We start from the raw sequence: 15110 nt of genomic DNA, 5'->3' as shown, positions 1-15110 counted from the left end.
CTGGGCAAAAAATGGTTCGGCACAGACAAGAAGGGCCAAAAGGCCTGTTTCTGAGCTGTAATTTTCTATGGTTCTATCCACGGCCCTACTTGTGACTAATAAATTAACTTTAGATTAAATAAATTAACTTTAGATTAAATAAATTAACTTTAGATTAAATAAATTAACTTTAGATTAAATAAATTAACTTTAGATTAAATAAATTAACTTTAGATTTCTGGGAAAGTTTGGAGAAACATCACCGTTTCAGCCTTCAGAGAGGTGGGTTGGAGTGATTTCCTGACGGAAGTGACCAAAATACAACTGGGGGGGTGGGGGGGGGGGGGGGGGGGGGGTCATTCTGAGTCAGTACTTTCGGTTGAACTGCTGCGGGGCAGAGATTGAGGCATAGACTGGGGAGAAGGATTTGAGAGAGCGTTAGTGGGGATTGATATTGAGTAGAGGTTAAACTCCGGAGCCATTCGAGAGCATTTCCGTGGCGGGAGGGCTGTGGGTGGAAGAGCAGGATGGGCTGAAAGGCCTCGCCGAGCTGTTTCAGACAATTGCATTAAAGTTAACAGTTTTTTTTTCCTCTTTTGTCAGAATGGTGGAATGAGGAAGTCCGAGGGAAACGTAACAAGAAGAAGTGCGACACCTTTAAACCAGAGAAGAAGAAGAAAGCAGCAACTGTGTCCGATATCCTTCCACGCCACCTCTCTCTACTCCAATTGGGTGTCCATAAGACATGGGGCAGAACTAGGCCACTCGGACAATCGGGTCTGCTCTGCCATTCAATCGTGGCTGATATTTTTCTCTTCCCTGTCTAGTTAAAACGTTACGATACACGGATTGGGGGGGGGGGGGCGGCGGGGTTGCCGGAACATTCCATGGCTGGTGGCGGACGTGGTTGGCGGTTCAGGATTATCTCATTGTTTCCCATTGTGACCTCTTTCCCCCATGTGGCATTTGCCACCACAAGAATGGTTGAGGCAGTTAACACGGAGGCCCAGTGGTTAGTCGCGCTGCCTCACAGCGCCAGGGACCCGGGTTCGATTCCCGGCTTGGAGTCACTGTCTGTAACGGAGTCTGCACGTTCTCCCCGTGTCTGCGCGGGTTTCCTCCCGGGCGCTCCGGTTTCCTCCCACAGTCTGAAAGACGCGCTGGTTCGGGTGCATTGGGCCGTGCTAAATTCTCCCTCAGTGTAACCTGAACAGGCGCCAGAGTGTGGCGACTAGGGGATTTTCACAGTAACTTCATTGCAGTGTTAATGTAAGCCTACTTGTGACACTAATAAGAATAAAAGGACAGCTCGATAAATATATGAGGGAGACAGGACGAGAGGGAGACAGGGCTAGAAGGATGGGCAGAGGGGGGTGTGACGAATCAAGGTGGGAGGAGGTTTGTGTGGAGCTTGTTCCTCTGTTTGATCCTGAATCTGTACTGTATGTTCTGTAATGTATGCACACTCGTATCTCGGCATTAGCCCACTGTCCAATACTCTATATTCTCTTGCTGTCTTCTCTTGACTTGTATCTCTCTCTCTTGATTCAGGAACGTGAGAGTAGGCCATTCAGCCCATCCTGCTCCACCATTCAATAAGATCTTGGCTGATCACATCCACTTCAAAGCCTTTTTCTTCTCTTTTCCCCCCCCCCACTGTCCCCATATCCCTTTCTGCCATAGAAATCTGTCAATCTTTGCTTCAAACATACTCAATGACCGAGGCGCCACAGCTTTCTGGGGTAGAGAATTCCAAACCTTATCAATTCCCCTCATCTCGGTCCTAAAGTGGTTTCCTTTTTTATTTTGAAATTATGCCCCCTTGGTTCTCGACTCCCCAACCAAGGGGGAAACATCTTGCCCACGCCTACCCTGCCTGTTCCTTTTTTAATTGTTTTGTAGCTTTCAATGAGATCACATTATTCTTTGAAACTCTCAGAGATTACAGGCCCAGTTTGCCCAATCTCTCTCCCTGAGTCAGTCCCACCGTTCCGTCTCGGGAACAAGTCTGGTGAACCTTCGGTGCACTCCCACCTTGGGAATAATATCTTTCCAAAGGTAAGGGAACCAAAACTGCCCACGCTACTTCAGCCAAACTGCTATACAATTGAAGCAAGGCTTTGCTACTCCTGTACTCAAACCCTGTTGCGATAAAAGCTGATAGAACATAGAACAGTACAGCACAGAATAGGCCCTTCGGCCCACGATGTTGTGCCGAGCTTTATCTGAAACCAAGATCAAGCTATCCCACTCCCTATCATCCTGGTGTGCTCCATGTGCCTATCCAATAACCGCTTAAATGTTCCTAAAGTGTCTGACTCCACTATCACTGCAGGCAGTCCATTCCACACCCCAACCACTCTCTGCGTAAAGAACCTACCTCTGATATCCTTCCTGTATCTCCCACCACGAACCCTATAGTTATGTCCCCTTGTAATAGCTCCATCCACCCGAGGAAATAGTCTTTGAACGTTCACTCTATCTATCCCCTTCATCATTTTATAAACCTCTATTAAGTCTCCCCTCAGCCTCCTCCGCTCCAGAGAGAACAACCCTAGCTCCCTCAACCTTTCCTCATAAGACCCACCCTCCAAACCAGGCAGCATCCTGGTAAATCTCCTCTGCACTCTCTCCAGCGCTTCCACATCCTTCTTATAGTGAGGTGACCAGAACTGCGCACAATATTCCAAATGTGGTCTCACCAAGGTCCTGTACAGTTGCAGCATAACCCCACGGCTCTTAAACTCCAACCCCCTGTTCATAAAAGCTAATATATCATTAATCTTCCTAATTGCTTGCTGTACCTGTATGCTAGCCCTCAGTGACTCGTGGACAAGGACACCCAGGTCCCTTTGTACATCTGCACTTTCTAATCCTTCACCATTGTGAAAAATACTCTACACACCTGTTCCTCCTCGCAAAGTGGATAGCCTAACATTTGACCACATTGTATTCCATCTGCCACTTCTCATTCTTCTGACCATTTTCAATCCCCTCGGTTTCTTTCTCTGCTGCTCCATGACGCTGTCCCTCTCCACTGAGTGCCCACACTCTCTGTATTCCCCATTCACTGTGTAAAGTGGTTAATTCAACACACGTCCTCTCTCTGCTCACCCTCTTCAGTGACTGCTCGGCAAGCTGTAACGTTTGTGATTATGTCAAACATAGATTGAGTTCAGGTTTCGTGCCTGATTTAAATTATACAGAGATGTATAATTGATGGATGAGTACATGGGAGTTAATAGGATTGAGGGTTACAGGTAAGCCTATATATAAGCCTAGGTAGGTAGGGACATGACCGGCGCAACTTGTGGGCCGAACTGTTTGTGCTGTATTTTTTTCTATGCTCTATGTTGCAGTTTCTTCCAAAGGGAGGAAGAGTTGATACCATCAGGGCAGTGGGAACAGACCAGGCTCTGGCTAGCTTTGTAATATGGAAACTAGAAGCAGGAGGAGGTCATTTGGCCCTTGGAGCCTGCTCCGCCATTCACTTTGATCATGGCTGATCATCGAATTCAATATCTCGATCCCTTTAGCCCCAAGAGCGATATCTAATTTCTTCTTGAAATTACACGACGTTTTGACCTCAACTACTTTCTGTGGGAGTGAATTCCAACACTCTCTGGGTGAAGAAATTTCTCCTCACCTCAGTCCCTAAACTGTTTACCCCCTTATCCTCAAACTATGACCCCCCTAGTCCTGGACTCCCCCCATCATCGGGAACATTCTTTCTGAATCTACCCTGTCTAACCCTGTTAGAATTTTTAAAGTTTCTATGAGATCCCCCCTCCCTCTTCTAAACTCCAGTGAATATAATCCTCACCGACTTAGTCTCTCCTCATATGAGAGACTTGCCATAGGAATCAGCCTGGTAAACCTTCACTGCGCTCCCTCTATAGCAAGGACATCCTTCCTCAGATAAGGAGACCAAAACTGCGCACAGTACTCCAGGTGTGGCCTCACCAACACCCTGTACAATTGCAGCAAAACATCCCTATCCCTATACTCAAATCCTAGGTGCTCAAATGTTATACCGATGACTAGGACGCATCAACATGACTAAAAGCTGATGGCCCAATATATTAGATGCCAGCCATGACTTAGTGGTAGTAGTCATTGCGGAATCAGAAGGTTGAAAGTTGAAACTTCACTGCAGAGCGATTCTCGGGGAGTACAGCACCTTTTAAGAGATGTAAGAAATCTTAGAAACCCTACAGCGCAGAAAGAGGCCATTCGGCCCATCGGGTCTGCACCGGCCACAATCCCACCCAGGCCCTATCCCCATATCCCTACATATTTACCCACTAATCCGTCTAACCTACGCATCCCAGGACACTAAGGGCAATTTTTAGCATGGCCAATCAACCTAACCCGCATATCTTTGGACTGTGGGAGGAAACCGGAGCACCCGGAGGAAACCCACGCAGACACGAGGAGAATGTGCAAACTCCACACAGACAGTGACCCAAGCTGGGAATCGAACCCAGGTCCCTGGAGCTGTGAAGCAGCAGTGCTAACCCACTGTGCCACCGTGCCGCCCCTTTCATCAGCTTTCTGATGAACTCTCTGCTGCCGTAAATGGATGGAAAAGATCTCCCGCCCACTATGGGGAGAAGAGCAGGGGAGTACGCCCCCTCCTAGGCAGTATTTATCCCTCGACTGACAGGTTATGTGGTCATTCATCGCGTTTCTGTTTCTGGGAGCTTCCTGTGCCCAAACTGGCAGCGCCATTTCCCTATGTTACATCAGTGACTGTACTTCACAAATATTTCATTCACCGTGAAGCACTTTGGGATGTCCTGAGACCTTGCAAGGGGTGAGATAACTGAGAGTTTCTTTCTGCGTTGCTTAGTGAGGTGATGGCCTAGTGGTATTATCGCGGGACTATTAATCCAGAAACTCAGCTAACGTTCTGGGGGGACCCCGGGTTCGAATCCCGCCACGGCAGATGGTGGAATTCGAATTCAATAAAAAAATATCTGGAATTAAGAATCTAAGATTAAGAATCTAGGGACGTTTTTTACACAGAGGGTGGTGGGGGCCTGGAATGCGCTGCCAAGTAGGGTGGTGGAGGCGGGCACGCTGACATCGTTTAAGACTTACCTGGATAGTCACATGAGCAGCCTGGGAATGGAGGGATACAAACGATTGGTCTAGTTGGACCAAGGAGCGGCACAGGCTTGGAGGGCCGAAGGGCCTGTTTCCTGTGCTGTACTGTTCTTTGTACTGATGACCCATTGTCGGAAAAACCCATCTTGTTCCCTTTAGGGAAGGAAATCTGCCGTCCTTACCCTGGTCTGGCCTACATGTGACTCCAGAGCCACAGCAATGTGGTTGACTCTCAACTGCCCTCAAATGGCAACTAGGGATGGGCAATAAATGCTGGGCCCGGCCAGCGACGCCCATGAATTAAAAAAATAAGTTGACCACACTCTTCTAGGGGCGGCACGGTGGCACAGTGGTTAGCACTGCTGCCTCACAGCTCCAGGGACCTGGGTTCGATTCCCGGCTCGGGTCACTGTCTGTGTGGAGTTTGCACATTCTCCCCGTGTCTGCGTGGGTTTCCTCCGGGTGCTCCGGTTTCCTCCCACAGTCCAAAGATGTGCGGGTTAGGTTGATTGGCCGTGCTAAAATTGCCCCTCAGTGTCCCGAGATGTGTAGGTTGGAGTTGATTAGTGGGTAAATCTGTCGGGATATGGGGATGGGTGGGATTGTGGTCGGTGCAGACTCGATGGGCCAAATGGCCTCTTTCTGCACTGTAGGGTTTCCATGATTCTATTGAACAAGTTGAGGATGGAGCTTTTTTTCTCGTGGCAGTAATGGTTCGCGCAGCCGATTGATGCCGAGTACCTCTGGCGGCAGAGTCGCCAGCGCACCGGCCAACTCTTGTCCCGCTGTCTCACTCCCTGTGCTCTTGGACATATATTCCAGCTGCCACCTCACACTCTGGATTGCTGCTTGTTCTACACTCCTGCTGTTCCAGTATCCAGGTGCAACCTCTTGGTCTTTTGCCAAACTGCTTCATCCTCCCTCCCTCCCTCCCCGAAACTGGATTAACAGGTTATTTCCCCAGAATAGTCAGGTAGCCGAACAAACGTCACTCCTGATTGATCCTTGTATGTTGAAGAGCTTTGAGGTGTTTCTGCTACGTGAAGCTGCTGTATATACGGCTCTAGCCGATGGGGTGGGGAAGATCATGTCTCTCTCACTGGGCAGTTACTCCCCCCCCCGCCTCTTTCAGGATGTGGTGTGGGATGGGACATGATGCTAGAGGCAGGCTGGGCTTGAAAGCGTTAATATTCTCCGGCCTTCATTCCTTAACATGAGTGCACGTCCATACATTGTGTACATGCTGCGGGACATTGATATCTTGGAGGACTGGGCTGCAATTAAAAAGGTAATCTCTGTGTACCTGCATCTCAACAGCCTGCAATCCCTTTGCTCTGTCTCCAGTCACTTTGCATTCTCCACACTTCTTATTCCCGGTTCCTCGCGCGCATTCCCTTTTTCTCTTTGCTCTCCACTCCTCGGACTCTGTTGTTCCGCGTTCACCTAGCTATTCCCCCCCCGCCCACTTGTTTGCCCGCACTTAACGAGTTCTCCCCATGTTCCTGGTTCCCTGCGCTCTACCCAGGCGGCACGGTGGGTTAGCACCGCTGCCTCACAGCGCCCAGGGACCCGGGTTCGATTCCCGGCACGGTGGCACAGTGGGTTAGCACTGCTGCCTCACAGGGACCCGGGTTCGATTCCCGGCACGGTGGCACAGTGGGTTAGCACTGCTGCCTCACAGGGACCCGGGTTCGATTCCCGGCACGGTGGCACAGTGGGTTAGCACCGCTGCCTCACAGGGACCCGGGTTCGATTCCCGGCACGGTGGCACAGTGGGTTAGCACTGCTGCCTCACAGGGACCCGGGTTCGATTCCCGGCACGGTGGCACAGTGGGTTAGCACCGCTGCCTCACAGGGACCCGGGTTCGATTCCCGGTACGGTGGCACAGTGGGTTAGCACCGCTGCCTCACAGGGACCCGGGTTCAATTCCCGGCTTGGGTCACTGTCTGTGCGGAGTCTGCACGTTCTCCCCCCGTGTCTGCGTGGGTTTCCTCCGGGTGCTCCAGGGCCCCCTCTCAGTCCGAAAGGCGTGCTGGTTAGGTGCTAAATTCTCCCTCAGTGTGCCCGAACAGTTGCTGGAGTGTGGCGACTAGGGGATTTTCACAGTAGCTTCATTGCAGTGTTAATGTAACTTGTGACTAATATACTTTACCCTTGATAGGTGGCTCCACTTGCCGCAGGCCTGCTGTAAATTTAGTCAGTCCCTGCCTGTGATTTGCCACGTAACTTTCCAGCCACGACAACTACCGAGTCATAAAATGTCTATTTTCTCGGCTAGTGCTGAGAGGAGCTTCCGCCTCCGTCCCAGAGCAAGTTTCTGACCAATTCCAGGGAACCTGTTGCCACATGCGGGGACAATGTCGTGTTTTCCCTCCTGCTACAAGGGTTTTTATGGAGCCAGAGTACAGGTTTGCCCTGTTCAATGCAAGCTGGGTTGGAGCCAGAGGGACAGGGTTCGTAGTTGCAATGAAGAAGGAGTTGTGTCGCCCCCATTTAAAGACCCTTTTGGTTTAAGAGATTGCTTTTATTGTTCTGCTGAATCCTGCGAAAGCCCACGCCACCTTCTGTTTTCTCCCGCTCCCAGCCAGATAACCCAAAAGGATAGCACGGAGCCCCAACCAGACAGTCCAAAGGGTAGTGCGGAACCCCAACCAGACAACCCAAAAGGACAGTGCGGAACCCCAACCAGACAACCCAAAAGGACAGTGCGGAACCCCAACCAGATAACCCAAAAGGACAGTGCGGAGACCCCAACCAGACAACCCAAAAGGACAGTGCGGAACCCCAACCAGACAACCCAAAAGGACAGTGCAGAACCCCAACCAGATAACCCAAAAGGATAGTGCAGAACCCCAACCAGACAACCCAAAAGGACAGTGTGGAGACCCCAACCAGACAACCCAAAAGGACAGTGCGGAGACCCCAACCAAACAACCCAAAAGGATAGTGCGGAACCCCAACCAGACAACCCAAAAGGACAGTGTGGAGACCCCAACCAGACAACCCAAAAGGATAGTGCGGAACCCCAACCAGACAACCCAAAAGGACAGTGCGGAACCCCAACCAGACAACCCAAAAGGACAGTGCGGAACCCCAACCAGACAACCCAAAAGGATAGTGCGGAGACCCCAACCAGACAACCCAAAAGGATAGTGCGGAACCCCAACCAGACAACCCAAAAGGACAGTGCGGAACCCCAACCAGACAACCCAAAAGGACAGTGCGGAGACCCCAACCAGACAACCCAAAAGGACAGTGCGGAGACCCCAACCAGACAACCCAAAAGGACAGTGCGGAACCCCAACCAGACAACCCAAAAGGATAGTGCGGAGACCCCAACCAGACAACCCAAAAGGATAGTGCGGAGATCCCAACCAGACAACCCAAAAGGATAGTGCGGAGACCCCGACCAGACAACCCAAAAGGACAGTGCGGAGACCCCAACCAGACAACCCAAAAGGACAGTGCGGAACCCCAACCAGACAACCCAAAAGGATAGTGCGGAGACCCCAACCAGACAACCCAAAAGGATAGTGCGGAGACCCCAACCAGACAACCCAAAAGGACAGTGCGGAGACCCCAACCAGACAATCCAAAAGGACAGTGCGGAACCCCAACCAGACAACCCAAAAGGACAGTGCGGAGACCCCAACCAGACAACCCAAAAGGGTAGTGCGGAGACCCCAACCAGACAACCCAAAAGGACAGTGCGGAACCCCAACCAGACAACCCAAAAGGGTAGTGCGGAGACCCCAACCAGACAACCCAAAAGGACAGTGCGGAACCCCAACCAGACAACCCAAAAGGACAGTGCGGAGACCCCAACCAGACAACCCAAAAGGACAGTGCGGAACCCCAACCAGACAACCCAAAAGGACAGTGCGGAACCCCAACCAGACAACCCAAAAGGACAGTGCGGAACCCCAACCAGACAACCCAAAAGGATAGTGCGGAACCCCAACCAGACAACCCAAAAGGACAGTGCGGAGACCCCAACCAGACAACCCAAAAGGACAGTGCGGAACCCCAACCAGACAACCCAAAAGGGTAGTGCGGAGACCCCAACCAGACAACCCAAAAGGACAGTGCGGAACCCCAACCAGACAACCCAAAAGGACAGTGCGGAGACCCCAACCAGACAACCCAAAAGGACAGTGCGGAACCCCAACCAGACAACCCAAAAGGACAGTGCGGAACCCCAACCAGACAACCCAAAAGGATAGTGCGGAGACCCCAACTAGACAACCCAAAAGGACAGTGCGGAACCCCAACCAGACAACCCAAAAGGACAGTGCGGAGACCCCAACCAGACAACCCAAAAGGGCAGTGCGGAGACCCCAACCAGACAACCCAAAAGGACAGTGCGGAGACCCCAACCAGACAACCCAAAAGGACAGTGCGGAGACCCCAACCAGACAACCCAAAAGGACAGTGCGGAACCCCAACCAGACAACCCAAAAGGACAGTGCGGAGACGCCAACCAGACAACCCAAAAGGACAGTGCGGAACCCCAACCAGACAACCCAAAAGGGTAGTGCGGAACCCCAACCAGACAACCCAAAAGGACAGTGCGGAACCCCAACCAGACAACCCAAAAGGACAGTGTGGAGACCCCAACCAGACAACCCAAAAGGACAGTGCGGAGACCCCAACCAGACAACCCAAAAGGACAGTGCGGAGACCCCAACCAGACAACCCAAAAGGACAGTGCGGAACCCCAACCAGCAACCCAAAAGGATAGTGCGGAGACCCCAACCAGACAACCCAAAAGGACAGTGCGGAACCCCAACCAGACAACCCAAAAGGGTAGTGCGGAACCCCAACCAGACAACCCAAAAGGACAGTGCGGAACCCCAACCAGACAACCCAAAAGGACAGTGCGGAACCCCAACCAGACAACCCAAAAGGACAGTGCGGAGACCCCAACCAGACAACCCAAAAGGACAGTGCGGAGACCCCAACCAGATAATCCAAAAGGACAGTGCGGAACCCCAACCAGATAATCCAAAAGGACAGTGCGGAGACCCCAACCAGACAACCCAAAAGGATAGTGCGGAGACCCCAACCAGACAACCCAAAAGGACAGTGCGGAACCCCAACCAGACAACCCAAAAGGACAGTGCGGAGACCCCAACCAGACAACCCAAAAGGACAGTGCGGAGACCCCAACCAGATAATCCAAAAGGACAGTGCGGAACCCCAACCAGATAATCCAAAAGGACAGTGCGGAGACCCCAACCAGACAACCCAAAAGGATAGTGCGGAACCCCAACCAGACAACCCAAAAGGACAGTGCGGAGACCCCAACCAGACAACCCAAAAGGACAGTGCGGAACCCCAACCAGATAATCCAAAAGGACAGTGCGGAGACCCCAACCAGACAACCCAAAAGGACAGTGCGGAGACCCCAACCAGACAACCCAAAAGGACAGTGGGAACCCCAACCAGACAACCCAAAAGGATAGTGCGGAACCCCAACCAGACAACCCAAAAGGACAGTGCGGAGACCCCAACCAGACAACCCAAAAGGACAGTGCGGAACCCCAGCCAGACAACCCAAAAGGACAGTGGGAACCCCAACCAGACAACCCAAAAGGACAGTGCGGAGACCCCAACCAGACAACCCAAAAGGACAGTGGGAACCCCAACCAGACAACCCAAAAGGACAGTGCGGAGACCCCAACCAGACAACCCAAAAGGACAGTGCGGAGACCCCAACCAGACAACCCAAAAGGACAGTGCGGAGACCCCAACCAGACAATCCAAAAGGACAGTGCGGAGACCCCAACCAGACAACCCAAAAGGACAGTGCGGAACCCCAACCAGACAACCCAAAAGGACAGTGCGGAACCCCAACCAGACAACCCAAAAGGACAGTGCGGAACCCCAACCAGACAACCCAAAAGGACAGTGCGGAACCCCAACCAGACAACCCAAAAGGACAGTGCGGAACCCCAACCAGACAACCCAAAAGGACAGTGCGGAACCCCAACCAGACAACCCAAAAGGACAGTGCGGAACCCCAACCAGACAACCCAAAAGGACAGTGCGGAACCCCAACCAGACAACCCAAAAGGACAGTGCGGAACCCCAACCAGACAACCCAAAAGGACAGTGTGGAACCCCAACCAGACAACCCAAAAGGACAGTGCGGAACCCCAACCAGACAACCCAAAAGGACAGTGCGGAACCCCAACCAGACAACCCAAAAGGACAGTGCGGAACCCCAACCAGACAACCCAAAAGGACAGTGCGGAACCCCAACCAGACAACCCAAAAGGACAGTGCGGAACCCCAACCAGACAACCCAAAAGGACAGTGCGGAACCCCAACCAGACAACCCAAAAGGACAGTGCGGAGACCCCAACCAGACAACCCAAAAGGACAGTGCGGAGACCCCAACCAGACAACCCAAAAGGACAGTGCGGAGACCCCAACCAGACAATCCAAAAGGACAGTGCGGAACCCCAACCAGACAATCCAAAAGGATAGTGCGGAGACCCCAACCAGACAACCCAAAAGGACAGTGCGGAGACCCCAACCAGACAACCCAAAAGGATAGTGCGGAGACCCCAACCAGACAACCCAAAAGGACAGTGCGGAGACCCCAACCAGACAACCCAAAAGGATAGTGCGGAGACCCCAACCAGACAACCCAAAAGGACAGTGCGGAACCCCAACCAGACAACCCAAAAGGACAGTGCGGAACCCCAACCAGACAACCCAAAAGGACAGTGCGGAGACCCCAACCAGACAACCCAAAAGGACAGTGCGGAACCCCAACCAGACAACCCAAAAGGACAGTGCGGAACCCCAACCAGACAACCCAAAAGGGTAGTGCGGAGACCCCAACCAGACAACCCAAAAGGGTAGTGCGGAGACCCCAACCAAACAACCCAAAAGGACAGTGCGGAACCCCAACCAGACAACCCAAAAGGACAGTGCGGAACCCCAACCAGACAACCCAAAAGGATAGTGCGGAGACCCCAACCAGACAACCCAAAAGGACAGTGCGGAGACCCCAACCAGACAACCCAAAAGGACAGTGCGGAACCCCAACCAGACAACCCAAAAGGACAGTGCGGAACCCCAACCAGACAACCCAAAAGGACAGTGCGGAGACCCAGATGAACGCTGGCACTGTGAAAGGGAGCTGGCATTTCTGGAGTTGGAGGCTTGGTTGTGGGTGTTATCAGAAGCAGGTGAGGGTGTGTGATGTCTGTTGGTGTCGATGAGTCGGATGATGTGGCAGCTCTGTGACCAATCTCCTCTTTCTTCCTTCAGGCGAAAGTCGTCGTTGCCCAGCAGAAGAGAAAGTCGGATGGTAAGTGAAAGGAGCCTTGGTCAACGGGTCCTTCACAGAGCCCGACGCCAGGGCCTGGAAAACCATGAGCATTGCAACTCCTGTATCAATAGTGTTGTGTGCCCATTGGTATACAGACTGTATAGAGGTACAGCGACTCTCAGTCCCGCTCCATCTGTGTGCTAATTGGTATACGGGCTGTATCGAGGTACAGTAACTGTCTCTACACCAACTGGTACACAGATGGATATAGGGGTACAGTGACTCTCTGGGTAACTCTATCTGTGTACCAGTTGGTATAACGGCTGTATAGGGGCACAGTGTAACTCAGTCTGTGTCTATCTGTGTACCAGTTGGTATACAGGCTGTATAGGGGCACAGTGTAACTCAGTCTGTGTCTATCTGTGTACCAGTTGGTATACAGGCTGTATAGGGGCACAGTGTAACTCAGTCTGTGTCTATCTGTGTACCAGTTGGTATACAGGCTGTATAGGGGCACAGTGTAACTCAGTCTGTGTCTATCTGTGTACCAGTTGGTATACAGGCTGTATAGGGGCACAGTGTAACTCAGTCTGTGTCTATCTGTGTACCAGTTGGTATACAGGCTGTATAGGGGCACAGTGTAACTCAGTCTGTGTCTATCTGTGTACCAGTTGGTATACAGGCTGTATAGGGGTACAGTGACTCTCTGGGTAACTCGGCCTTTTCTGATTTGCCCCCCCCCCCCCCCCTCTCCCAGGTTCTGAAGCAGCCCACAGTAAGAAAACAAAGGCCTCCCAAGTGTTAAATGATGCAGGTGAGTGGGAAATGTTGGGCTAATGAGAATCCTCCTTTTCTCCCCCCCCCCCCCCCCAACCTCCAGCTTGCTCTTGCTCACTTGCCTCTCCTTTCTTATGCTGCATGTTTCCCCCACCCCCTGCTCTTCAGCCTCCTGCCCTGCGCCATTTCCCCTGCAGCCCCCACACTGCTATGTCAGGATTCGTAGCAGTGGGGAAGCAGCCGCACCGTTACTAATGGGCTGACCCTGCCCTACCTGCTTGCTCAATGCGTGGTTCACTCTGCCACAACCCCTTCTCTCGGTCCAGAAACCCACTCCTCAGTTTGACAACCCCGCTCGCACTACTTCAGTGACCTTTTATATCCACCCCGGCTGTTTATTGTACAAACTCCATTCCCCATTTAGTTGGAAGCAGGCGATGTGAAATCTCTCTAACCCCCTTCCATCCGGCATGATTTCCTTCCCATGTCAGCCACCTCTCGAATGTACGCATTGCGTTAATGGTCTTCCCAATTGGCCGCCCTGCTCATCGCCTCGTGTGTACTCAAGGCGGCAGAGTGGGTTAGCGCCGCTGCCTCACAGCGCCCAGGGACCCGGGTTCGATTCCGGCCTCGGGTCACTGTCTGTGCGGAGTCTGCACGTTCTCCCCCCGTGTCTGCGTGGGTTTCCTCCGGGTGCTCCGGTTTCCTCCCACAGTCCGAAAGACGTGCTGGTTAGGGTGCTAAATTCTCCCTCGGTGTAACCTGAACGTGTGCCGGAGTGTGGCGACTAGGGGGTTTTCACAGTAACTTCATTGCAGTGTTAATGTAAATGTCCTTATGACACTCATAAGTAGGTCAAATCCTCTGGACCTATAGTGGGGCTTGCACCCATCGTCCCCTGACTGAGGACTGTCCACTGGTTATAATTTGATTTGATTTATTATTGTCACATGTATTAGGATAAATGAAAAGTATTGTTTCTTGCACGCTATACAGATCAAGCATACCGTTCATAGAGAAGGAAAGGAGAGGGTGCAGAATGTAGTGTTACAGTCATAGCTAGGGTGTAGAGAAAGATCAACTTAATATATTTGATTTGATTTATTATTGTCACATGTATTAGGATCGTGAAAAGTATTGTTCCTTGCACACTATACAGACAAAGCATACCGTTCATAGAGAAGGAAAGGAGAGAGTGCAGAATGTAGTGTTACAGTCATAGCTAGGGTGTAGAGAAAGATCAACTTAATGCGAGGTAGGTCCATTCAAAAGTCTGACGGCAGCAGGGAAGAAGCTGTTCTTGAGTCGGTCGGTGCGTGACCTCAGACTTTTGTATCATTTTTCCCGACGGAAGAAGGTGGAAGAGAGAATGTCCGGCGTGCGTGGGGGTCCTTAATTATGCCGGCTGCTTTTCCCCCGAGGCAGCGGGAAGTGTAGACAGAGTCCATGGATGGGAGGCTGGTTTGTGTGATGGACTGGGCTACATTCATGACCCTTTGTAGTTCCTTAGTAATGTTTACTGACTTTGACCAAAATGAACAGAAAGACTTGCAGGCGGGGGGAAAAGAGAGGTGGAGAGGAGTTTAATGGGTCTGTTCCCTCCACAGCTGTGCCCAAGCAGGAGAAACATTTGTACATGGCCAAGTGTGAGGAAGGAAGACTCTTCTACGAGGGAGAGTGGTACAGCAAGGGGCAGAGCATCGTGCAGGAGATAAAGGATGAAGCACCCTCACAGTAAGCACTCTGACACTCTCTATGTCCGTTGGTGAATTGCTCTCTTTCTCCCCCTCGCACTGATTTGATTGGATAATTCAGTACGTGTGATGTTAAACACCGCGTCAGCAAACCCCCCTCATTGGGGAGGGGGAAACTGAGAGTGGTCCTGTCTTTACCCCTGGTTGATTACACCCTCTCACTCCCTCTGGGCCCACCAAGAGATCGGCTAACTCGCCACAGGGC

At 51.8% G+C, this 15110-nt stretch overlaps 1 protein-coding gene across 7 annotated transcripts in view; it reads left to right on the top strand.

The window, feature by feature from the left end:
* The window catches only part of LOC144481801 (breast cancer metastasis-suppressor 1 homolog), a 40991-nt gene that overhangs the window by 21779 nt on the left and 4102 nt on the right, over nt 1-15110 (top strand). For 4 of the 7 annotated variants that reach the window (XM_078200947.1, XM_078200945.1, XM_078200944.1 and 1 more), the window contains 5 exons: nt 583-670; nt 6307-6376; nt 12374-12413; nt 13132-13188; nt 14759-14885. In XM_078200947.1, the coding sequence (XP_078057073.1) occupies nt 583-670; nt 6307-6376; nt 12374-12413; nt 13132-13188; nt 14759-14885 (382 nt within the window). Of the gene's footprint in view, nt 1-582; nt 676-6306; nt 6377-12373; nt 12414-13131; nt 13189-14758; nt 14886-15110 lie in introns of all 7 variants that reach the window. The other 3 variants (XM_078200948.1, XM_078200946.1, XM_078200943.1) reach the window with 1 other exon arrangement.

Source organism: Mustelus asterias, chromosome 33, assembly GCF_964213995.1.
Source record: "Mustelus asterias chromosome 33, sMusAst1.hap1.1, whole genome shotgun sequence".
Lineage (NCBI taxonomy): Eukaryota > Metazoa > Chordata > Chondrichthyes > Carcharhiniformes > Triakidae > Mustelus > Mustelus asterias.
Note: the sequence above shows the minus strand (reverse complement) of the source record. Positions and strands in the feature narration are given on the sequence as shown.